General features: G+C 47.4%; 3 protein-coding genes across 4 annotated transcripts in view; 2 read left to right on the forward strand and 1 right to left on the reverse strand.

The window, feature by feature from the left end:
- The window catches only part of LOC139250704 (zinc finger protein 432-like), a 384699-nt gene that overhangs the window by 142737 nt on the left and 216325 nt on the right, over nt 1-25637 (forward strand). The gene's annotated exons all lie outside the window — the stretch shown is intronic.
- The window catches only part of LOC139250702 (zinc finger protein 432-like), a 151130-nt gene that overhangs the window by 58322 nt on the left and 67171 nt on the right, over nt 1-25637 (reverse strand). The gene's annotated exons all lie outside the window — the stretch shown is intronic.
- On the forward strand, nt 12235-24935 carry LOC139250705 (zinc finger protein 154-like). 2 transcript variants are annotated; one of them, XM_070873086.1, is made up of 2 exons: nt 12235-12349; nt 23575-24935. In XM_070873086.1, exon 2 carries the CDS (start codon nt 23884-23886, stop codon nt 24613-24615), a length of 732 nt encoding a protein of 243 aa, XP_070729187.1. In that variant the 5' UTR covers nt 12235-12349; nt 23575-23883; the 3' UTR covers nt 24616-24935. The 2 variants fall into 2 exon arrangements, with proteins under 2 accessions (XP_070729187.1, XP_070729186.1); XM_070873085.1 differs by lacking the exon at nt 12235-12349 and adding an exon at nt 17898-18117.

The following is a 25637-nucleotide window of genomic DNA, read 5'->3' on the forward strand; positions in this document are numbered from 1 at the left end:
ATACCCGCACCACGGAGAAACCATGGAAATGTGGTGACTGTGGGAAGGGATTCAGAAAACCATCTGAGCTGGAAGTTCATCGACGCAGTCACACTGGGGAGAGGCCGTTCACCTGCTGTGAGTGTGGGAAGGGATTCACTCGATTATCCCATCTACAGTCACACCAGCGAGTTCACACCGGGGAGAGGCCGTTTACCTGCTCTGAGTGTGGGAAGGGATTCACTCAGTCATCCACCCTGCAGAAACACCAGAGAATTCACACTGGGGAGAGGCCATTCACCTGCTCTGAGTGTGGGAAGGGATTCACTCAGTCATCCACCCTGCTGACACACCAGCGAGTTCACAATGAGGAGAGGCCGTTCACCTGCTCTGAGTGTGGGAAGGGATACACTTGTTCATCCCACCTGCTGAGACACCAGCGAGTTCACACTGGGGAGAGGCCGTTCACCTGCTCTGAGTGTGGGAAGGGATTCACTCGGTCATCCACCCTGCTGACACACCAGCGAGTTCACAAATGACTGCAGGGGTTGTAATCTGCTGTTATTGCTGCTGTTAATCACATCCCGACTGAACCATGTTCATGCTGACAATTGGGGTTTGTTTCTGCTGATGTTAATAACCCTATAACTAGGCTGGACTTAATATTCTGGATATATTGCTGGTTGTGTTCTCGGGGCTGCAGTGTCCATTTGAGAAATGCTGTGTGTTATCTTTCCCCTTAATTCAGCGACTCTCAACAGAAATTCAGTTTGGAATAAAATTATGAACTTTTACTTTTATTGATCTTTGGTATAAAATCTACAATTGTGTCAAAGTTTCCACTGAATAAAATATCCAATTAGAAAAAGCTTGCTGACAATTCTTACTGACTTGCATATTACGCACAGTGGTCCCTCCATTATCCACCAGAAAGAAGGGGAATGGGAATTGGTGGGGAATCCGTGTCCCCAAATGTTGCCCTTCCCGTCTGGTGTAGCAATCCCCTTGGCACGGGAATGGAGACAAGTCCAGACCTAAACTGTGCGCAGTACTCCAGGTGTGGTCTTACCAATGCCCTGTACCATTGTAGCGGGACTTCCCTACTTTTATACCATCCCCCAGCATTCCATTTGCCTACTTGCTGTAACTACATACTAACTTTTTGAGTTTCATGTACAAGAACCCCCAGATCCTTCTGTACTACAGCATTTTGTAATTGTCACAATAATAATAATTTATTTTTATTTTTCCTACCAAAGGGGATAACCTGACAATTTACCACATTATAGTCCATCTGCCAGATTTTTGCCAGCTCATTGAGCCTATCTCTATCCCTTTGTAGATTATTTGTGTCCTCCTTGCAACTTGCTTTCCCACCCATCTTTGTATCATCAGCAAATTTGGCCGCATTACACTCGGTGCCTTCATCCAAGTAACTAATATAAATTGTAAATAGTTGAGGCTCCAGCACTGATCCCTGCAGCACCCCACTAGTTACTGATGGTCAACCAGACAATCTCCAAGTTTTCTGTTAGTTAGCCAATCCTCTATCCATGCTGATATATTACCCCCAACCCCATGAACTTTTACCTTGTGCAGTAACCTTTTATGTGGCACCTTGTCAAATGCCTTCTGGAAGTCCAAATACACTGGTTCCCCTTTATCTACCCTGTTCGTTACATCCTCAAAGAATTCCATCAAATTTGTCAAACATGACTTCCCCTTCATAAATCGATGCTGACTCTGCTTGACCGAACTTTGTTTTTCCAAATGTCCTGCTACTGCTTCTTTAATAATGGACTCCAACACTTTCCCAACCACAGATGTTAGGCTAACTAGTTTCCCGCTCTTTGTCTGACTCCTTTTTTAAATAGGGGCGTTACATTTGCAGTTTTCCAATCTGCTGGGACCGACCCAGAATCTAAGGAATTTTGATAAATTACAACCAGTGCATCCACTATCCCTGCCACTACTTCTCTTAAGACACGAGGATGCAAGCCAGTCCGCTTGCCTCATAACCCTGCAAATCTTTCCAACTCAAATATTTATCTCTTTTGAAAGTAACATGAATCTGCTTCCATCACCCTTACAGGCAGTGCATTCCAGGCCATAACATCTGGCTGCTTAATTTTTCCCCCTTGTGTAGCATCTGGTTCATTTGCCAATCACCTTAAATGGGTGTCCTCTGGTTACCGAGCCTTCTGACACTGAAAATTGTTTCTTCTTATTAAGAGAGTTGATGCGCTGGAGGAGGTCACAGAGATAGTGAGGGGTGAGGCCTTGGTGGGATTTGGACAAGAGGAGTATTTTAAAGGTTGAAGCCACCAACTGTCTCTCCCAGTGCAGAATGTGACTCACTGCTAACAGGAAAGATTTTTGTTTAATGACTAAAGATGCATAATGAGGGTAAATCAATCTCTCTACCTTTTAACTAACAGCAACACAGACCCCCGACACTGTAAATTGTTTCTCATTATAGAAGCATAGAAATTTACACAGAAGGAGGCCATTTAGGCCCATCGTGTCTGCGCAGGCCGACAGAGAGCTATCCAGCCGAATCCCACTTTCCAGCTCTTTGTCCGTAGCCTTGTAGGTTACAGTACTTCAAGTACACATCCAAGTACTTTTTAAATGTGGTGAGGGTTTCTGCCTCTACCAATCTTTCAGGCAGTGAGTACCAGACCCCCCCCCCACCACCCTCTAGGTGAAGAAATTTCCCCTCTAAACCTCCTACCAGTTACTTTAAATCTATGCCCCCTGGTTGTTGACCCCCCTCTGCGAGCGGAAATAGGTCCTTCCTATGCACTCTATTTAGACCCCTCATAATTTTATACACCTCAATAACGTCTCCCTTCAGCCTCCTCTGTTCCAAAGAAAACAAACCCAAACTGTTAAGAGGGTTGCTGGGCTGGAGGAGGCCACAGAGATAGACAGGGGTGATACTTTGAAGAAATTTCAACAAGTGGAGGAGTATTTTAAAGGCTGAAACCACCAGCCATCTCCTCAAGCACAGAATGTGACTCACTACCAATAGGAAGGCTGTTACTTTAACTACTACAAATGCATAATGAGGGGAACTCAATCTCTGTTCCTTTAACTAACAGTGACATGCTAAGAGGGAAATGAATGATCTTTTCAATTTTTATTCGACTTGGCACTAAAATGCCTGGAACTCATAATAGGAACTCCAGGGAAACAAAATACTGACAAATGTTCACCTGTTATGTTGCCAAAACAAACCTCGATTTAACTGTGAAAAGATAAATTCTTTAAGAGGGGTTCACACCGACTCACCTGACAGTCCGACTCAGGATCCAACCCTCAATCAGAGTGATTGGTCGCAGAACACGCTGCTGCCTTGGCCCACCTGTCATGTATTATACAGGTTGCCTGGGGTTGCATACTACCAACAGACGGCTTACCTGTTGGAGTCCTAAGGGATCCCAGCATCCCTTAGGAGCACTGTATATAAGCAGGTCTCCCACACTGTACCAGCACTCTGGAGTCTGAATAAAGGTGCTTAGGTCACAGTTACTCATTGTCATATAAATTAGCCAGAAAAAGCAGCAAACTGGAGGACTGGGAGAAATTTAGAATTCAGCAGAGGAAAAAGGGTTTAATTAAGAGTGGGAAGCTTGCTGGAAACATAAAAACTGACTGCAAAAGCGTCCATAGATATGTGAAGAGAAAAAGATTAGTGAAGACAAACGTAGGTCCCTTGCAGTCGGATTCGGGTGAATTTATAATGGGGAACAAAGAAATGGCTGACCAATTGAACAAATACTTTGGTTCTGTCTTCACAAAGGAAGACACAAATAACCTTCCGGATGTACCAGGGGACCGAGGGGCTAGAGAAGGAGGAACTAAAGGATATTCTTATTAGGCGGGAAATTATGTTTGGGAAATTGACGGGATTAAAGGCCGATAAATCCCCAAGGCCTGATAGTCTACATCCCAGAGTAATTAAGGAAGTGTCCCAAGAAATAGCGGATGCATTGGTAATTTTCCAACAATCTATCGACTCTGTATCAGTTCCTATGGACTGGAGGGTTGCTAATGTAACACCACTTTTTTTTTTTTAAAAAGAGGGAGAGAGAAAACGGGTAATTATAGACCGGTTAGCCTGACATCAGTAGTGGGGAAAATGTTGGAATCAATCATTAAGGATGAAATAGCAGCGCATTTGGAAAGCAGTGATAGATTGGTCCAAGTCAGCATGGATTTATGAAAGGGAAATCATGCTTGACAAACCTTCTGGAATTTTTTGAGGGTGTATTTAGTAGAGTGGACAAGGGAGAACCAGTGGATGTGGTGTATTGGACTTTCAAAAGGCGTTGACAAGGTCCCACACAAAAGATTGGTGTGCAAAATTAAAGCACATGGTATTAGGGGTAATGTACTGATGAGGATAGAGAACTGATTGGCAGACAGGAAGCAGAGAGTCGGGATAAATGGGTCCTTTTCAGAATAGCAGACAGTGATTAGTGGAGTGCCGCAGGGCTCAGTGCTGGGACCCCAGCTCTTTACAATACATATTAACGATTTAGATGATGGAATTGAGTGCAAAATCTCCAAGTTTGCAGATGACACTAAACTGGGTGGCGATGTGAGCTGTGAGGAGGACGCTAAGAGGCGGCAGGGTGACTTGGACAGATTAGGCGAGTGGGCAAATACATGGCAGATGCAGTATAATGTGGATAAATGTGAGGTTATCCACTTTGGGGGCAAAAACACGAAGGCAAAATATTATCTGAATGGTGGCAGATTAGGAAAAGGGGAGATGCAGTGAGACCTGGGTGTCATGGTTCATCAGTCAGTGAAAGTTGGCATGCAGGTACAGCAGGCGGTGAAGAAGGCAAATGGTATGTTGGCCGTCATAGCGAGGGGATTTTAGTATAGGAGCAGGGAAGTCTTACTGCAGTTGTACAGGGCCTTGGTGAGGCTCCACCTGGAATATTGTGTTCTGTTTTGGTCTCCTAATCTGAGGAAGGACGTTCTTGCTATTGAGGGAGTGCAGCGAAGGTTCACCAGACTGGTTCCAGGGATGGTTGGACTGACATATGAGGAGAGACTGGATCAACTGGGCCTTTATACACTGGAGTTTAGAAGGATGAGGGGATCTCATAGAAACATGTAAGATTCTGATGGGACTGGACAGCTTAGATGCGGGAAGAATGTTCCCAATGTGGGGGAAGTCCAGAAGCAGGGGACACAGACTTAGGATAAGGGGCAGGCCATTTAGGACTGATATGAGGAGAAACTTCTTCACCCAGAGAGTTGTTAACCTGTGGAATTCCCGACCGCAGAGAGTTGTTGATGCCAGTTCACGGGATATATTCAAGAGGGAGTTAGATATGGCCCTTACGGCTAAAGGGATCAAGGGGTATGGAGAGAAAGCAGGAAAAGGGTACTGAAGGAATGATCAGCCATGATCTTATTGAATGGTTGTGCAGGCTCAAAGGGCCGAATGGCCGACTCCTGCACCTATTTTCTATGTTTCTATGTCTACAGTACTCAGTTGCATTACTTTATTATGAGCATAACAATTGGTGACGAGATAATGAACAACCACACGAACAACCACGGAACACTGTTGGTCTCGTGGAGAAATTCTCAGAAGGGGATGATTGAGAGGCCTTCATGGAGTGACTCAACAAATACTCTGTAGTCAATGAGCTAGAAGCAGATGAGAACACTGCCAAACGAGGGGCGATCCTCCTCACCGTCTGCGGGGCAACAACCTATGGCCTCATGAAGAATCTTCTCGCTCCGGTGAAACCAACAACCAAATCCTATGAAGAACTGTGTACGCTGGTCTGAACACACCGAAATCCGAAGGAAAGCGTTCTGATGGCAAGGTATCAATTCTACATGTGTCAGTGGTCTGAAGGCCAGGAAGTGGCAAGCTGCATCGCCGAACTAAGGCGCCTTGCAGGACATTGGAATTCGATGGATTCCTTGAGCAAATGCTTAGAGACTTTTTGTGCTTGGCATTGGCCATAAGGTTATCCTTCGCAAACTGTTGACTGTTGAAACACCGAATCTGAGCAAAGCCATAACGATAGCCCAGGCATTTATGGCCACCAACGATAACACTAAACGAATTTCGCAGCATAAAGAGGTTTTGCCAAGTACTGTACACAAAGTAATGTCCTTTTCAGGCAGAAATGGATATGGCAGAATGTACACGCCTGCAGCTGCACGACCTCAGATGACCCAGAGTCTGCCATCAACCATTAATTCGAGGCAGTTAACACCTTGATGTTGCTGTGAAGGTGATCATCGAGCCCATCAATGCCGCTTCAAACACTATGTGTGCAAAGGCTGTGGAACAATGGGACACCTCCAGCGAATGTGCAGATGAGCTGCAAACCCTGCAAACCACCATGTTGCGGAGAACAGATCCATGGTGGATCAGGCTGAACTAGAGACTAGAACCAAGGAGGCAGAAGTGTACAGGGTACACACCTTCACCAGGAAATGGCCACCGATCATGCTAAAAGTCAAACTGGATGGAATTCCAGTATCCATGGAACTGGACACGGGTGCGAATCAGTCTATCATGAGCAAAAAGGCCTTTGACAGGCTGTGGTGCAACAAGGCACACAGGCCCAAGATTAGCTCCATTCATACCAAGGTAAGAACTTACACTAAAGAGCTGATCCCTGTAATTGGCAGCGCAGCAGTAAAAGTCTCCTATGATGGAGCAGTGCACGAACTCTCACTATGGATTGCACCAGGAGATAGCCCCACGCTGTTCGGCAGAAGCTGGCTGGGAAAAATCCGCTGGAACTGGGACAGCATCCGAGCGCTCTCGTCTGTTGATGACGCCTCATGTGCCCAGGTTCTGAGCAAGTTCCTGTCATTGTTTGAGCCAGGCATCGGAAGTTTCTCGGGGTCAAAGGGACAGATCCACTTGGTACCCGGTACACAACCCATCCACCAAAAGGCACAGGCGGTACCATATATGATGTGAGAGAAAGTGGAAATTGAGCTGGACAGGCTGCAGTGAGAAGACATCATTGCGCCGGTAGAGTTCAATGAGTGGGCCAGCTCTATTGTTCTGGTTCTCAAAGGTGACGGCACGGTCAGAATTTGTGGGGACTAGAAAGTAACGATTGACTGTTTTTTGCTACAGGACCAGTACCTGCTACCCAAGGCAGATGATCTATTTTGTGACTCTGGCTGGAGGAAAGAAGTTCACCAGGTTGGACCTGATCTCGGCCTACATGACGCAGGAGCTGGCGGAATCTTCGAAAGGCCTCACCTGCATCAACACGCACAAAGGTCTGTTCATCTACAATAGGTGCCCGTTTGAGATTCGATCGGCCGCAGCAATTTTCCAAAGGAACATGGAGAGTGTGCTACAGTTGGTTCCACGCATCGTGGTTTTCCAGGACGACGTACTGGTCACAGGTCGGGTCACCGTCGAACACTTGCAGAACATGGAAGAGGTTCTAAGTCGGCTAGATCATGTGGGACTCAGGTTGAAATGCGCAAAGTGTGTTTTCCTGGCACCAGAGGTCGAGTTCTTAGGGAGAAGAATTACGGCAGATGGCATCAGACCCACCGACGCCAAGACGGAGGCCATCAAGAATGTGACAAGACCACAGAACGTGACAGAGCTGCCGTCATTCTGGGGACTCCTCAACTATTTCGGTAATTTCCTACCTGGGTTAAGCACCTTGCTAGAACCCCTACATGTACTACGCAAGGGAGACGATTGGATATGGGGGAAATCACAAGAGGCTGCTTTTGAGAAAGCCAGAAATCTGTTATGTTCCAACAAACTGCTTGTCTTGTATAACCCATGTAAATGCTTAGTGCTAGCTTGCAATGCGTCTTCATACAGGATCGGGTGTGTGTTACAACAAGCTAACAAATCGGGAACATTGCAACCGGTCGCCTATGCGTCCAGGAGCTTGTCCAAGGCCGAAAGGGTCTATAGCATGATTGAAAAAGAAGCTCTGGCATGCATTTACGGGGTGAAAAAAATGCACCAGTATCTGTTTGGTCTCATGTTTGAGCTGAAAACTGACCATAAGCCGCTCATATCGCTATTCTCAGAGAGCAACGGGATTAATGCCAATGCCTCTGCCCGCATTCAAACATGGGTGCTCACACTGGCTGCATACAACTATGTAATCCACAACAGACCAGGCAGAGAAATATGCTGATGCTCTCAGTCAGCTACTATTGCCCACCACTGGGGTGGAAATGGCACAGCCTGCAACTTGCTCTTGGTGATGGATGCATTCGAAAATGAAAAGTCACACGTTACCGCCTGCCAGATCAGGACCTGGACCAGCCAGGATCCTTTACTGTCCCTTGTAAAAAACGGTGTCCTCCATGGGAGCTGGTCCAGCATCCCAGCGGAGATGCATGAAGAGATCAAGCCGTTCCAGCGGTGCAACGACGAAATGTCCATACAGGCGATTGTGGGGTAATCGCGTGGTTTTGCCTAAGAAAGGCAGGGAAATGTTCATACACGATCTACACAGTATCCACCCAGGCATAGTAATGATGAAAGCTATAGCCAGATCCCAAGTGTGGTGGCCCGGCATCGACGCAGACTTAGAGTCATGCATGCACCAATGCAACACTTGCTCTCAACTAAGCAATACACTCAGAGAGGCACCGCTAAGTTTGTGGTCATGGCCCTCCAAACCATGGTCGAGGATCCACAATGACTTTGCAGGCCCGTTCCTAGGCAAAATGTTTTTGGTTGTTGTGGATGCTTAAAAATGGATTGAATGTGTAATATTGTCTGTAAGCACATCCACTGCCACCATCGAAAGCTTTCAAGCCATGTTTGCCACACACGGTCTGCCCGATGTCCTTGTCAGCGACAACGGGTCGTACATCACCAGTGCTGAATTCAAGGAATTTATGACCCGCAATGGGATCAAGCACATCACATCTGCTCCGTTCAAGCCCACATCCAACGGTCAGGCAGAACGGGCAGTCCAGACCATCAAGCAAAGCTTGAAATGCTTATCGGAAGGCTCCCTGCAGACCCGCCTGTCCTACGTCCTGCTCAGCTACCGCACCAGACCCCCCTCACTCACGGGGGTTCCCCCAGCCAAACTGCTCATGAAAAGGGCGCTCAAAACAAGGCTCTCTCTTGTCCACCCTGATCTCCATGGTCACGTCGAGGACAGGTGGCATCAATGAAATATGTACCATGATCATGCAGACTTATCACGTGATATTGAAGTGAATTACCCTGTATTAGTATGCAATTATGGACATGGTCCCAAATGGTTTGCTGGCACTGTGATAGCCAAAGCAGGGAGTCAGGTGTTTCAGGTCAAACTTGCCAATGGACTAATGTGCAGAAATCATTTGGACCAAACCAAACTGCGATTCACAAACAGCCACGAGCAACCTGATGAGGGCACCACCAACTTCGACCCTCTAACATATACACAAGCGACAACCGACATCACGGTTGACCACGAAACTGAACTCACCATCCCCAGCAGCCCGGCAAGGGCAGCTGTCCAGCAGCCCAGCGAAGAACCAACCAACTCACCCACAACTGCATTTGTACCGAGACGATCGACAATGAAGTGAAAAGCCCCAAATGGTCTCACCCTGTAAATAAGAGTACTATTGACTTTGGGAGGGAGTGATGTCATGTATGCAACCCCAGGCAACCTGTATAATACTGCCACCAGAGGGCTTACCTGTTGGATCCCAGCATCCCTTGGGAGCACTGCATATAAGCAGGCCTCCCACACTGTACCAACACTTTGGAGTCTGAATAAAGGAGCAAAGGTCACACATACTCATTGTCTACAGTACTCAGTTGCATTACTTTATTATGAGCCTAACACCACCGATCTCTGAGCTCTCTTCCTGTTGATTCCCAGGGCAATCAATCACCACTCGCCAACATTATGCTGCCAGATTAAGTTGAGGGGCTCAGAGGAGGTAATAAATTGAGGCCGTGAATCTGAGTTAAGAAATAAAATTAGAGAAGCATGAATAAATGAACGAGTAGCTGCAACATAAACTAAAGGGTACAATCCTAAAGGGAGTGCATGAACAGTGAGCGGGTTTACGCACACAAATCGCTGAAGGTGACAGGACAGGTTGAGAAAGCAGTTAAAAAATTTACAGGATCCTGTGCATCACAGAGGTGAGGCGTACAAAAGCAAGGAGGTTATGATGAACCTTTGTAAAACATTAGTTCAGCCTCAACTGGAGCATTGTGTCCAATTCTGGGCACCGCACATTAGGATGTGAAGGTCTTAGAGAGGGTGCAGAAAAGATTGACAAAAATGATTCATGAGATGAGGGACTTCAGTTACGTGGATAGACTGGAGAAGCTGGGGTTGTTCTTCTTTGAGCAGAGACGGTTGAGAGCAGAGTTGATAGCGGTGTTCCAAATCATGAGTGGTCCAGACAGATTAGATAGAGGGATACTGTTCCCGCCGGCAGAAGGGTTGAGAACCAGAGGAGACAGAGTTATGGTAATTGGCAGAAGATCATCATCATCATAGGCAGTCCCTCGAATCGAGGATGACTTGCTTCCATGTTAAAAAGTTCACACGTGTTTCAATGAAGGACCTAAAATTCCAGGTCCAAACTAAATCTTGAAGGGTGGAAGATGCTGTGCGTGGAATTTTTAACGTGTGGTGACCATTGCATGCCAGCCACCACAGCCTTGACAGAGCTAGGTCTTGGTCCAGTGGCAAGGATTAATCAAGACGACTGGAGACCAGCTCTGCTGCACGGACCTAGTGCGCATACAAATCGCAGTGTGGGCTGGTCCATGCTGCACCTGGGTCCTCACCTCTTCTAGGCCCTGAACTCGTGCCTCTCCTGGGCCCCGATCACGTCCCTCTACAATCTCTCGCCGCTCCTTCACCCCGACCTCGCTGCTCCTGCTGTACCTGCCCATGCTCCAATCACTGCCCTGGATGTTGGTGACGGCCCTTTTCACTGCCATTGCTCACCTGCTGCAGCACATTCTGCTCCCTGGAGTGGTACGCCGCCACGCTGCTCCTTCCGCTCCCCGGCCTGCTTCAATGGTGGTCGCAGGCCGGGGGCCGCTCAGACTGCTGGTCTAGGCCACCACGCTGCTGCTTCCGCTCGCTGGCCTGCTCCGATGGTGCGCGCAGGCCGGGGCCACTCAGTCTGCTGGGCTAGGCCGCCATGCTGCTCCTTCTGCTCCCTGGCCTGCTCCGATGGTGCACTCTTTGGTAGACTGCGGGTAAGACACACAAAGAAACTACACACAGGACAGTTGAACAGCTTCTCCCCAGTGTGAATTGGCTCATGTACCAGTAAGTGGGATGAACGAGACACACACACACCCGAGTGAGAATATTCCACTGCACTGCCTGTGAAAATAGCTTTAACCAATTACATAGCCTGAAAAAACATCACACCATTCACAGTGGGGAGAAACCGTACACATGTTCTGTGTGTGGATCAGGCTTCAATTGGTCGTCCAACCTGGAGAGACACAAGAACACCCGCACCACGGAGAAACCGTGGAAATGTGGGGATTGTGGGAAGGGATTCAATTGCCCCTCTGTACTGGAAACTCATCGACGCCGTGACAATGGAGAGAGGCCGTTCAACTGCCCTGTGTATATGAAGGGATTCACTCGTTCATCCAACCTGCTGGTACATGAGCGAATTGGCAGAAGAACCAAAGGTGATGTAAGAAAAATCTATTTTATGCAGCAAGTGGTTACGATTTGGAATGCACGGCCTGAAAAAGGTGGTGGAGTCAGACTCAATCACTGCTTTCAAAAGGGAGTTGTATAATTATCTGAAAGAAAACATTTGCAGGGCCGGAGGAAAGGGCAGGGCAGTGGGACTAGCTGGGAGCCAGCAAGGGCTGGATGGGCTGAATGGCCTTCCGTGCAGTAACCATTCTGATTGTGTGAGCAGAACACATAAGTCTGGTCCCTGACTCAATCTAAAGCCTTCCTGATTGTGAGCAACTCTGTTAAACCTGCCCTGCACCTTCACTGCTCCAAGGAGAACCACCCCAGATGTTGCAGCCATCATCTTATTGAATGGTGGCAGGCTCGAGGGACCAAATGCCGACTCATCTCCTATTTTTGATGTTCTCATGTATTCATGTCACTGGTCCCCATCCTGCACCTGATGACCTCCCTGCAGTAAGATGGCCACCGCGCATGCTCCCTGCCCTGCAGCGGGACAATGGGAAGCATTGTGACGTCGAGGAAGCCCCGCCCCTGTCACTCCCCGTGGCGGCCGGTCCCGTGCTGCCCAAAGATGGCGGCCGAATTCCCCGCAACCCCCGACAGTAACTAAGGCCCGTCCCCGCCCGAAGGTGCCCCGCAGCCGCCATCCGCCGACCAAATCTCGCCGCCCGCGCATGTCCGTGAGTATGTGAGTCCGTAGGGAGGCCAAGCGCGCTGCTCCATCCTCCGCGACGGCGGTGGCGAAGCATCGTCCGTCCGTCCGCGGCCAATAGGCTGGCCCACGCCTGCGCACAACTCCGCCCCGCCTCACCCGGGCCCCCGAGCTCAAAGGCCGCGAGCGGAGCCCGCCAACAAACCGCCAACCGCCCGCGCGCGCAGCACTCAGCCCGCAGCCAATGGCGAGGCTGCGCGGGGCACCAGCCCACCCAGCGCGCGCTGCTCCGCACCAATCAGCGGCGGGGGGGCGGGGCCGAAGCACCAATCAATCAATCGGCGAACGATCCAGGGCGCGCGGTGCTGAAGGGAAAGTGTCTCTGGCGACACAAACAGAAGATGCTGGAAGTGTCCGCGGCTCAGGCAGCATCTGTGGGCAGCGTCAGAGGGGGCGGGGCGGGGCGGGGCCGCGGCCCACCGTCACAACTGGAGAGTGCTGGGAAAGAACAGATCCTGAAGGAGCACTGAAAGGGGGAGGGGGAGAAAGGACAACAGGGAAGGTCTGTGATAGGGGGAAGGCAGGAGAGATTAGAGAGACACAAGGGAGGATGGGCCGAATTCATTGGTAATGTCAGGAGTTAGAACAACATTAGTCAGGATGGGGTGTGAATGGTGGGATAATGATCAGTGCCCATTAGAGACAAGGAGAAAAAACAGGCTCCCGGGGGGGGGGGGGAAGACCATGAGAAATAGGAGCAGGAGTGCGCCAACCGGCCCGCAGAGCCTGCACTCCATTCAATAAGATCATGGCTGATCATTCACCTCAGTACCCCTTTCCTGCTTTCTCTCCATACGCCTTGATCCCTTTAACCGTAAGGGCCATATCTAACTCCCTCTTGAATATATCTAATCAACTGGCATCAACAACTGTCTGCGGTAGGTAATTCCACAGGTTAACAACTCTCTGAGTGAAGAGTTTTCTCCTCATCTCAGTCCTAAATGGCTTACCCCTTATCCTTAGATAAGGTCCCCTGGTTCTGGACTTCCCCAACATCGGGAACATTCTTCCTACATCTAACCTGTCCAGTCACATCAGAATTTTATATGTTTCTATGAGATCCCCTCTCATCCTTCTAAATTCCAGTGAATAAAGGCCCAGTCGATCCAATTTCTCCTCATATGTCAGTCCTGCCATCCCAGATATCAGTCTGTGAACCTTCGCTGCACTCCCTCAATAGCAAGAACGCCCTTCCTCAGATTAGGAGACCAAAACTGAACACAATATTCCAGGTGAGGCCTCACTAAGGCCCTGCACAACTGCAGTAAGACCTCTCTGCTCCTATAGTCAAATCCGCTAGCTATGAACGCCCACATACCATTTGCCTTCTTCACCACCTGCTGTACCTGCATGCCAACTTTCATTGACTGATGTACCATGATACCCAGGTCTCGTTGCACCTGCCGTATCCTAATCTGCCACCATTCAGATCATATTCTGCCTTCATGTTTTTTCCACCAAAATAGTTAAGCTCACATTTATCCACATTATACTGCATCTGCCATGAGTTAACCCACTCATCTAACCTGTCCAAGTCACCCTGCAGCCGCTTAGCATCCTCCTCACAGCTCACACCGCCACCCAGTTTAGTGTCATCTGCAAACTTGGAGATATTTCACTCAATTACTTCATTTAAATCATTAATGTATATTGTAAATAGCTGGCGTCCCAGCATTGAGTCCTTCAGCACCCAACTAGTCACTGCCTGCCAGTCTGAAAAGGAATCGTTTATCCTGACTCGCTCCTTCCTGTCTGCCAACCAGTTCTCTATCCACGTCAGTACATTACCCCCAATACCATGTGCTTTAATTTTGCACAACAATCTCTTGTGTGGGACCTTGTCAAAAGCCTTTTGAAAGTCCAAATACACCACATCCACTGGTTCTCCTTTGTCCACTTTACTAGTTACATCCTCAATAAATTCTAGAAGAATTGTCAAGCATGATTTCCCTTTCATAAATCCATGCTGACTTGAGCTGATCCTGTCACTGCTTTCCAAATGCGCTGTTATTTCATCTTTAATAATTGATTCCAACATTTTCCCCACTACTGATGTCAGGCTAACTGGTCTATAATTACCCGTCTTCTCTCTCCCTCCTTTTTTAAAAAGTGGTGTAACATTAGCTACCCTCCAGTCCATAGGAACTGATCCAGAGTCGATAGACTGTAGGAAAATGATCACCAATGCATCCACTATTTCTGTGGCCACTTCCTTAAGCACTCTGGGATGCAAGCTATCAGGCCCCGGGGATTTATCGGCCTTCAAGTCTATCAATTTCCCTGACACAATTTCGCGCCTAATAAGGATTTCCTTCAGCTCCTCCTTTTCACTAGACCCTCGGTCCACTAGTATTTCCGGTTGGTTATTGGTGTCTTTCTTCGTGAAGACAGAACCAAAGTATTTGTTCAACTGGTCCGCCCTTTTATTTGTTCCCCATTATAAATTCACCTGAATCTGACTGCAAGGGACCTACGTTTGACTTCACTAATCTTTTTCTCTTCACATATCTATAGAAACCTTTGCAGCCAGTTTTTATGTTCCTAGCAAGCTTCCTCTGAAACTCTATTTTCCGCCTCCTAATTAAACCCTTTGTCCTCCTCTGCTGAATTATAAAATTCTCCCAGTCCTCAGATTTGCTGCTTTATCTGACCAGTTTATATGCCTCTTCCTTGGATTGAACACTATACTTAATTTCCCCTTGTTAGCCACGGTTGAGTCACCTTCCCCGTTTTATTTTTTACTCCAGATAGGGATGTACAATTGATGAAGTTCATCAAGGTGATCTTTAAATGTTTACCATTGCCAAGCCACCATCAACCCTTTAAGTATCATTCATCAGTCTATTCTAGCCAAGTCATGTCTCATACCATCGAAGTTATCATTCCTTAAGTTCAGGACCCTAGTCTCTGAATTAACTGTTTCACTCTCCATCTTAAGAAAGAATTCTACCATATTATGGTCACTCTTCCCCAAGAGGTCTCGCACAACAAGATTGCTAATTAGTCCTCTCTCATTACACATCACCCAGTCGAGGATCGCCAGCCCTCTCGTTGGTTCCTCAACATATTGGTCTAGAAAACCATCCATAAAAGACTCCAGGAAATCCTCCTCCACCACATTGCTACAGTTTGGTTAGCCCAATCAATACGTAGATTAAAGTCGCCCATGATAACTGCTGTACCATTATTGCACACATCCCTAATTTCTTGTTTGATGCTGTCTCCCCCACCTCACTACTACTGTTTGGTGGTCTGTACATAACTCCCACTAGCGTTTCTGCCCTTTGGTATTCCGTAGCTCCACCTATACTGATTCCACATCATCCAAGCTAATGTCTTTCCTTACTATTGTGTTAATTTCCTCTTTAACCAGCAACGCCACCCCACCTCCTTTTCCATTCTGTCTATCCTTCCTGAATGTTGAATAGCCCTGAATGTTGAGTTCCCAGCCTTGGTCACCCTGGAGCCATGTCTCCGTGATGCCAATTACATCATATCCATTAACAGCTATCTGTGCAGTTAATTCGTCCACCTTATTGTGAATACTCCTCGCATTGAGGCACAGAACCTTCAGGCTTGTCTTTTTAGTACACTTTGCCCCTTTAGAATTTTGCTGTAATGTGGACCTTTTTGCTTTTTGTCTTGGGTTTCTCTGCCCTCCACTTTTACTTTTCTTCTTTGTACTCCTGCATCCTACTCCATTCATCTACACTCACTGATTCCTGGTATTGTTGTTGATGTACAAAATTCTAAATAAATGACACTGCTCTCTGAACAGCACTTAGTTACAATTGTTGCCATTTACAATGGGTTTGCTTCTGCCCCCATTCTACTTCCCTCTGTCTCCCAGCATAGGTTCCCATCCCCCTGCCATATTAGTCTAACCCCTCCCCAACAGCACTAGCAAACACTCCCCCTAGGACATTGGTTCCGGTCCTTCCCAGGTGTAGATCAATTGTACTCGTCCCACCTCCCCCAGAACTGGTTCCAATATCCCAGAAATTTGAATCCCTCCCTTCTGCACCACTGCTCAAGCCACATATTCATCTGAGCTATCCTGTGCTTCCTACTCTGACTAGCACGTGGCATTGGTAGCAATCCTGAGATTAGTATCTTTGAGGTCCTACTTTTTAATTTAGCTCCTTGCTCCCTAAATTCGTCTCGTAGGACCTCAACCAGAACAAGTTTGGGGTTTGATATGATAGAAGGCAAACTAGGTGAGAAGTGACAGAAGTTAGATTGAGAAAAAGCACTAAAATAGAATATCAATTGGTAGAAACATAGAAACATAGAAACATAGAAAATAGATGCAGGAGTAGGCCATTCGGCCCTTCGAGCCTGCACCGCCATTCAATGAGTTCATGGCTGAACATGCAACCTCAGTACTCCATTCCTGCTTCCTCGCCATACCCCTTGATTCCCCCGAGTAGCAAGGACTATATCTAACTCATTTTTGAATATATTTAGTGAATTGGCCTCAACAACTTTCTGTGGTAGAGAATTCCACAGGTTCACCACTCTCTGGGTGAAGAAGTTTCTCCTCATCTCAGTCCTAAATAGCTTACCCCTTATCCTTAGAATGTGACCCCTGGTTCTGGACTTCCCCAACATTGGGAACATTCTTCCTGCATCTAACCTGTCTAAACCGTCAGAATTTTAAATGTTTCTATGAGATCTCCTCTCATTCTTCTGAACTCCAATGATTACAAGCCCAGTTGATCCAGTCTTTCTTGATATGTCAGTCCCGCCATCCCAGGAATCAGTCTGGTGAACCTTCGCTGCATTCCCTCAATAGCAAAAATGTCCTTCCTCAAGTTAGGAGACCAAAACTGTGTGCAATACTCCAGGTGTGGCCTCACCAAGGCCCTGTACAACTGTAGCAATACCTCCCTGCCCTGTGATCACGGAGCAATCAAATATTCGAAACACTGTTTGGAACACAGATACTTTATTCAACATTTATACAGGGTTTTAAATTCCAGCTCAGGTATAGGGGTTATTAAGATCATCAGAAACGAACAAGAGCTGCCAGAATGAACATGGTTCAGTGCCCAATGAAATCACAGTAAATCCTGTTCTATTCACGAATGCAGCCTTTCTCCTCAGCCCATTTAAAACTGAGATGAGGAGGACTTTCTTTTCTCAGAGGGTTGTAAATCTGTGGAATTCTCTGCCCGAGAGAGCAGTGGAGGCTGGTTCATTGAATATATTTAAGGCGGAGATAGACAGATTTTTGAGCGATAACGGAGTAAAGTGTTCTGGGGAGCCTGGGAAGTGGAGCTGAGGAGTCTGTGATCAGACCAGCCAAGATCTTATTGAATGGGGAGCAGGCTCGGGGGGGCCGGAGGGCCCACTCCTGCTATTATTTCTCATGGTCTTATGTACCCAGCATACCGCGCGGGGGAGAATGTGCCGCAACAAGATTACAGGAGCTCAGTGCGCAGGCGCAGGTTCTGGTGGGTGGGCTTTGGAGCAGGCGCGGTGTGGGTAATGGCGGAGGCAGCACGTTTTAGACAGGCTCTTCAGAAGTGTCTTTTTCAGCGGGTAGGAGCGGAGTAATGGACCAGCAGGGAGCCCGGGATGCTTCATAAACAACCGATGCCCGCCACAAGCCGGAAATAATAACCGGAATATCGGCGGTTGCAGCTTCGGGGCTTTCTCCCGGTCACAGGCCCTAGCTAACGGCGGCCATCTTTGTGTAGGAAGTTAGGTTCAACGGTCGGCCATCGATATTGAGTGAGTAGCACAGCACATGAGCGGCCATCTTGGTGCAGGAACCATGTCTGGAATTGAACCCAGCCAGAGTCAGCACCTTCAGGGGAGGGGAAACCAGTGAGTGTAGAATTGAACCCAGCCAGAGTCAGCACCTTCAGGGGAGGGGAACCAGTGAGTGCAGAACTGAACGAAGCCAGATTCGGTGGTGAAAACTGGGAGTGGAGGGGAAACTCTAGAACATAAGAAATAGGAGCAGGTGTAGGCCATTTGGCCCCTTGAGCCTGCTCCCCATTCAATAAGATCATGGCTGATCCGATCATGGACTCGGCTCCAATTCCCCGTCCGCTCCTCATAACCCTTTACTTCCTTATCGCTCAAAAATGTGCCTATCTTCACCTTAATTGTGTCACTCTCCATCTTAATAAAGAATTCTACCATATTATGGTCACTCGTGCCCAAGGGGCCTCGCACAACAAGATTGCTAATTAGTCCTTTCTCATTACACATCACCCAGTCTAGGATGGCCAGCCCTCTGGTTGGTTCCTCGACATATTGGTCTAGAAAACCATCCGTAAAAGACTCCAGGAAATCCTCCTCCACCGCATTGCTACCAGTTTGGTTAGCCCAATCAATATGTAGATTAAAATCGCCCATGATAACTGCTGTACCTTTATTGCACGCATCCCTAATTTCTTGTTTGATGCTGTCCCCAACCTCACTACTACTGTTTGGTGGTCTGCACATAACTCCCACTAGCGTTTTCTGCCCTTTGGTATTCCGTAGCTCCATCCATACTGATTCCACATCATCCAAGCTAATGTCCTTCCTTACTATTGCGTTAATTTTCTCTTTAACCAGCAACGCCACCCCGCCTCCTTTTCCATTCTATCTATCCTTCCTGAATGTTGAATACCCCTGGATGGTGAGTTCCCAGCCTTGATCACCCTGGAGCCATGTCTCCGTGATGCCAATTACATCATATCCATTTACAGCTATCTGCACAGTTAATTCGTCCACCTTATTCTGAATACTCCTCGCATTGAGGCACAGAGCCTTCAGGCTTGTCTTTTGAACACACTTTGCCCCTTTAGAATTTTGCTGTAATTTGGCCCTACACTTTAACCATCCTACACTTTAATCTATTTTTCCAGTCCACTTTTGCCCAATCTGCCCTCATACCTATGTAGTCTCCATCATTTAAGCTTAGAACGCTGGTTTGAGATCCAAATTTCTCGCTCTCCATCTCAATTTGAAATTCAACCATGCTATGATCACTCATTCCAAGGGACTCCTTTATTCGGAGATTGTTTATTAATCCTATCTCATTACACAGGACCAGATCTAAGTTAGCCAGCACTTAAGAGGAGGAGAGGGAGAGGAAACCAGTTATTGTAGAATTAAACCCAGCCAGAGTCAGCACCATCATGGGAGGGAGAGGGAGGGGAACAAGTGAGTGTAGAACTGAACTCACCAGATCAAGCTCATTCAGGAGAGGAGAGGGAGAGGAACCAGTGAGTGCAGAACTGAACATAACCACAGTCAGCACCATCAGGAGGAGAGGGAGGGGAATCAGTGAGTGTAGAACTGAACCCAGCCAGAGTCAGCATCATCAGGGGAGGAGAGGGAGGGGAACCAGTAGTGTAGAACTGAACCCAGCCAGAGTCAGCATCTTCAGGGGAGGAGAGGGAGGGGAACCAGTGAGTGTAGAACTGAACCCAGCCAGAGTCAGCACCATCAGGGGAGGGAGAGGGAGCGGAATAAGTGAGTGTAGAACTGAACGCGGCCAGATCCAGCTCATTCAAGAGAGCATAGGGAGGGGAACCAGTGAGTGCAGAACTGAATCCAGCCACAGTCAGCACCTTTAGGGGAGCAGATGGTGGGAAACGTGTGATTGAAGAACTGAACCCAGCCAGTGTCCGCACCATCAAGGAAGCAGAGGCAGGGAAACCAGTGAGTGTCGAACTGAACCCAGCCAGAGTCAGCACCATCAGGGGAGAGGAGGGAGGGGAACCAGTGAGTGTAGAACTGAACCCAGACAGAGTCAGCATAAGAACATAAGAAATAAAGCAGGAGTAGGGCATACGGCCCCTCGAGTCTGCTCCACTATTTAATACGATCATGGTTGAGCCGATCATGGACTCAGGTCCACTTCTCTGCCTGCTCACCCTAACCCCTTATTCCCTTATCGGTTAAGAAATTGTCTACCTTTGTCTTAAATTTATTCAATGACCCAGCTTCCACAGCTCTCTGAGGCAGCAAATTGCACAGATTTACAACCCTTTCAGGGAAGACATTCCTTCTCATCTCAGTTTTAAATGGGCGGCCCCTTATTCTAAGATTATGCCCTCCAGTTCTAGTCTCCCCTATCAGTGGAAACATCCTCTCTGCATCCACCTTGTCAAGCCCCCTCATGATCTTATACGTTTCAATAAGATCACCTCTCATTCGTCTGAATTCCAATGAGTAGAGGCCCAACCTTCTCATCCTTTCCTCATAAGTCAACCCCCTCATCTCCGGAATCAACCTTGTGAACCTTCTCTGAACTGCCTCCAAAGCAAGTATATCCTTTCTTAGATATAGAAACCAAAACTGCACGCAGTATTCCAGGTGTGGCCTCACCAATACCCCGTATAACTGTAGCAACACTTCCTTGTTTTTATACTCCATCCCCTTTGCAATAAAGTTCAAGATTCCATTGGCCTTCCTGTTGACTTGCTGTACCTGCATACTAACCATTTGTGTTTCATGCAGCAGGACTCCCCAGGTCCCGCTATACTGCAAATTTTTCTCCATTTAAATAATAACATGCTCTTCGAATTTTTTTCTGCCAAACTGCAGAACCTCACACTTTCCTACATTATAGAAACATAGAAATATAGAAAATAGGTGCAGGAGTAGGCCATTCGGCCCTTCTAGCTTGCACCCCCATTCAATGAGTTCATGGCTGAACACGCAACTTCAGTACCCCATTCCTGCTTTCTCGCCATACCCCTTAATCTCCCTAGTAGTAAGGACTACATCCAACTCCTTTTTGAATATATTTAGTGAATTGGCCTCAACAACTTTCTGTGGCAGAGAATTCCACAGGTTCACCACTCTCTGGGTGAAGAAGTTTCTCCTCATCTCGGTCCTAAATGGCTTACCCCTTATCCTTCGACTGTGACCCCTGGTTCTGGACTTCCCCAACATTGGGAACAATGTTCCTGCATCTAACCTGTCTAAACCCGTCAGAATTTTAAACGTTTCTATGAGATCTCCTCTCATTCTTCTGAACTCCAGTGAATACAAGCCCAGTTGATCCAGTCTTTCTTGATATGTCAGTTCTGCCATCCCGGGAATCAGTCTGGTGAACCTTCGCTGCACTCCCTCAATAGCAAGAATGTCCTTCCTCAAGTTAGGAGACCAGAACTGTACACAATACTCCAGGTGTGGCCTCACCAAGGCCCTGTACAACTGCAACAACACCTCCCTGCCCCTGTACTCAAATCCTCTCGCTATGAAGGCCAACATGCCATTTGCGTTCTTAACCACCTGCTGTACCTGCATGCCAACCTTCAATGACTGATGTACCATGACACCCAGGTCTCGCTGCACCTCCACTTTTCCTAATCTGTCACCATTCAGATAATAGTTTGTCTCTCTGTTTTTACCACCAAAATGGATAAACTCACATTTATCCACATTATACTTCATCTGCCATCCATTTGCCCACTCACCTAACCTATCCAAGTCACTCTGCAGCCTCATAGCATCCTCCTCGCAGCTCACACTGCCACCCAACTTAGTGTCATCCGCAAATTTGGAGATACTACATTTAATCCCCTCGTCTAAATCATTAATGTACAATGTAAACAGCTGGGGCCCCAGCACAGAACCTTGCGGTACCCCACTAGTCACTGCCTGCCATTCTGAAAAGTACCCATTTACTCCTACTCTTTTCTTCCTGTCTGCCAACCAGTTCTCAATCCACGTCAGCACACTACCCCCAATCCCATGTGCTTTAACTTTGCACATTAATCTCTTGTGTTGGACCTTGTCGAAAGCCTTCTGAAAGTCCAAATATACCACATCAACTGGTTCTCCCTTGTCCACTCTACTGGAAACATCCTCAAAAAATTCCAGAAGATTTGTCAAGCATGATTTCCCTTTCACAAATCCATGCTGACTTGGACCTATCATGTCACCTCTTTCCAAATGCGCTGCTATGACATCCTTAATAATTGATTCCATCATTTTGCCCACTACCGATGTCAGGCTGACCGGTCTATAACTCCCTGTTTTCTCTCTCCCTCCTTTTTTAAAAAGTAGGGTTACATTGTGATGTGGGACAATGTGCCCGGTGTGTAATGTGCGACAGTGTGCACACCGTGTGATGTGTGACAATGTGCGTGGTGTGATGTGTGACAATGTGCGCGGTGTGATGTGTGACAATGTGCCCGGTGTGTAATGTGTGACAGTGTGCGCACCGTGTGATGTGTGACAATGTGCACGGTGTGATGTGTGGCAATGTGTACGGTGTGATGTGTGACAATGTGCACGGTGTAATGTGTGACAATGTGCACGGTGTGATGTGTGACAATGTGCGCGGTGTGATGTGTGACAATGTGCGCGGTGTGATGTGTGACAATGTGCGCGGTGTGATGTGTGACAATGTGCGTGGTGTGATGTGTGACAATGTGCGCGGTGTGTGATGTGTAACAACGTGCACGATGTGATGTGTGACTGCGCATTGTGTGATGTGTGACTGTGCGCACCGTGTGATGTGTGACATTGTGCGCACTATGTGATGTTATATGTGCATTATATTCCATCTGCCAAATTTTTGCCCACTCACTTAGCCTGTCTATGTCGTTTTGCAGGTTTTTTGTGTCCTCCTCGCACATTGCATTTCCTCCCATCTTGGCTACATTACACTCGGTCCCTTCATCCAATTCATTAATCTAGATTTTAAATAGATGGGCGCCCAACACTGATTCCTGCAACACCCCACTAGTTACTGATTGCCAACCCGAGAATTTATCCCGACTCTCTGTTTTCTGTTCGTTAACCAATCCTCTATCCATGCGTATATATTACCCCCAACCCCGTGAACTTTTATCTTGTGCGGTAACCTTTTATGTGGCACCTTATCAATTACCTTCTGGAAGTCCAAATACACCACATCCACTGGTTCCCCTTCATTCACCCTGTTCCTCAAAGCCAGAGTCAGCACTTTTAGGGGAAGAGAGGGAGGGGAACCAGTGAGTGTAGAACTGAACCCAGCCAGAATTGGTGGTGAAAACTGGGAGTGGAGGAGAAACAGTCTAGAAATGTGCGATGGTTTGGATTTCAGCACAACAGGAGGGACAATGTGTGGGACAGGGATTTACAGCTTTGGAAGAACAAGAGAGGAAAGAATGTTCCATGGAAACTAGATGTGTGTATCCTGAATTTTTGTCTTGTACTGACAGCGATGAGTTTTATTATCTCCTTTCACAGAATATTAGAAGCGGAGATTTTCAGACAGGAAACACAAACCAAACATCATGTCAAGATCTGACGGAGTCAATCGATTCATCAGGACCTGAATATCATCGGCCTTTGAAAGTGGAAGGAGAAATGTTTGCCTGTTCTGTCTGTTGGGAAAGATTTCAAACATCAGTGTGACTGGAAAAGCACCGAGACACACACACACCCTAGTGAGAGTGTTCTAGTGCACTGTCTGTGGAAAGAGCTTTAACCAGTTACACAGCCTGAAAAAACATCGCACCATTCAAAGCGCAAAGAAACTGTAAACGTGTTGTGTGCATGGGTGAGGCTTCAACCCATCGTCCAACCATGGAGAGTCACAAGGATACCCGCACCATGGAGAAACCGTGGCAATGTGGTGACTGTGGGAAGGTATTCAGATCACCATCTGAGCTGGAAATTCATCGACGCAGTCACACTGGGGTGAGACCGTTCACTTGCTCCGAGTGTGGGAAGGGATTCACTGGGTCATCCCAACTTGTAGCTCATCGGCGAGTTCACTCCGGGGAGAGACCGTTCACCTGCTCTGAGTGTGGGATGGGATTCGTTACTTCATCCACACTGCTGATACACCAGCGAGTTCACACTGGGGAGAGGCCATTCACCTGCTCTGAGTGTGGGAAGGGATTCACTCGGTCATCTGACCTCCTGAAACACCAGCGAGTTCACACTGGGGAGAGGCCGTTCACCTGCTCTGAGTGTGGGAAGGGATTTACTCAGTCATCCAACCGGCTGACACACCAGCGAATTCACACTGGGGAGAGGTCATTCACCTGCTCTGAGTGTGGGAAGCGATTCACTTGGTCATCCACCCTGGTGAAACACCAGCAAGTTCACACTGGGGAGAGGCCATTCACCTGCTCTGAGTGTGGGAAGCGATTCACTCGGTCATCCTACCTGCTGACACACCAGCGAGTTCACACTGGGGAGAGGCCATTCACCTGCTCAGAGTGTGGGAAGCGATTCACTCGGTCATCCCACCTGCTGAGACACCAGCGAGTTCACAAGTGACTGCAGGGGTTGGAATCTGCTGTTATTGCTGCTGTTAATCACATCCCGACTGAATCATGTTCATTCTGACAGTTGGGATTTGTTTCTGTTGATGTTAATAACCCTATAACTGGGCTGGACTTTAATATTCTGGATATATTGCTGATTGTGTTCTCGGGGCTGCAGTGTCCATTTAAGAAACGCTGTGTGTTATCTTTCCCCTTAATTTAGCAAATCTCAACAGAAAGTTAGTTTGCAATAAAATTATGAACTTTTACTTTAATCCTAAATTGATCTTTGGTACAAAATCTGCAATAGTGTGTGAAAGTTTCCACTGAATAAAATGTCCAATTAGAAAGAGCTTGCTGATGATTCTTACTGACTTGCACATTACACACAGTGGCCCCTCCATTATCCACCAGAAAGAAAGGGAATGGGAATTGGTGGGGAATCCGTGTCCCTAAATGTTGCCCCTCCCGTCTGATGTAGCAATCCCCTCGGCACGGGAATAGAGACAAGTCCAGATCAAAACTGTGCGCAGTACTCCAGGTGTGGTCTTACCAATGCCCTGTACAGGTGTAGCAGGACTTCCCTACTTTCATACTCCATCCCCTTTGCAATAAAGGCCAGCATTCCATTTGCCTTCCTGATTACTTGCTGTACTTGCATGCTAACTTTTTGAGTTTCAGGTACAAGAACCCCCAGATCCATCTGTACTACAGCATTTTGCAATAGTCCTCATTTAAATAACAATTTTGTTTTTTCTTTTTCCTACCAAAGGGGATAACCTGACATTTTACCACATTATAGTCCAACTGCCAGATTTTTGCTCGCTCACAGAAACATAGAAAATAGGTGCAGGAGTAGGCCATTCGGCTCTTCGAGCCTGCACCACCATTCAATGCTTTCTCCCCATACCCCTTGATCCCTTTAGCTGTAAGGGCCACATCTAACTCCCTTTTGAATATATCTAACGAACTGGCCTCAACAACTTTCTGTGGTAGAGAATTCCACAGGTTCACAATTCTCTGAGTGAAGAAGTT

This window comes from Pristiophorus japonicus, unplaced genomic scaffold (assembly GCF_044704955.1).
Source record: "Pristiophorus japonicus isolate sPriJap1 unplaced genomic scaffold, sPriJap1.hap1 HAP1_SCAFFOLD_416, whole genome shotgun sequence".
NCBI lineage: Eukaryota > Metazoa > Chordata > Chondrichthyes > Pristiophoridae > Pristiophorus > Pristiophorus japonicus.

What these genes read in the sequence shown, in the direction of transcription:
- LOC139250705 (XM_070873086.1), top strand. Translation starts at nt 23,884, where the DNA reads ATGGGTGAGGCTTCAACCCATCGTCCAACCATGGAGAGTCACAAGGAT.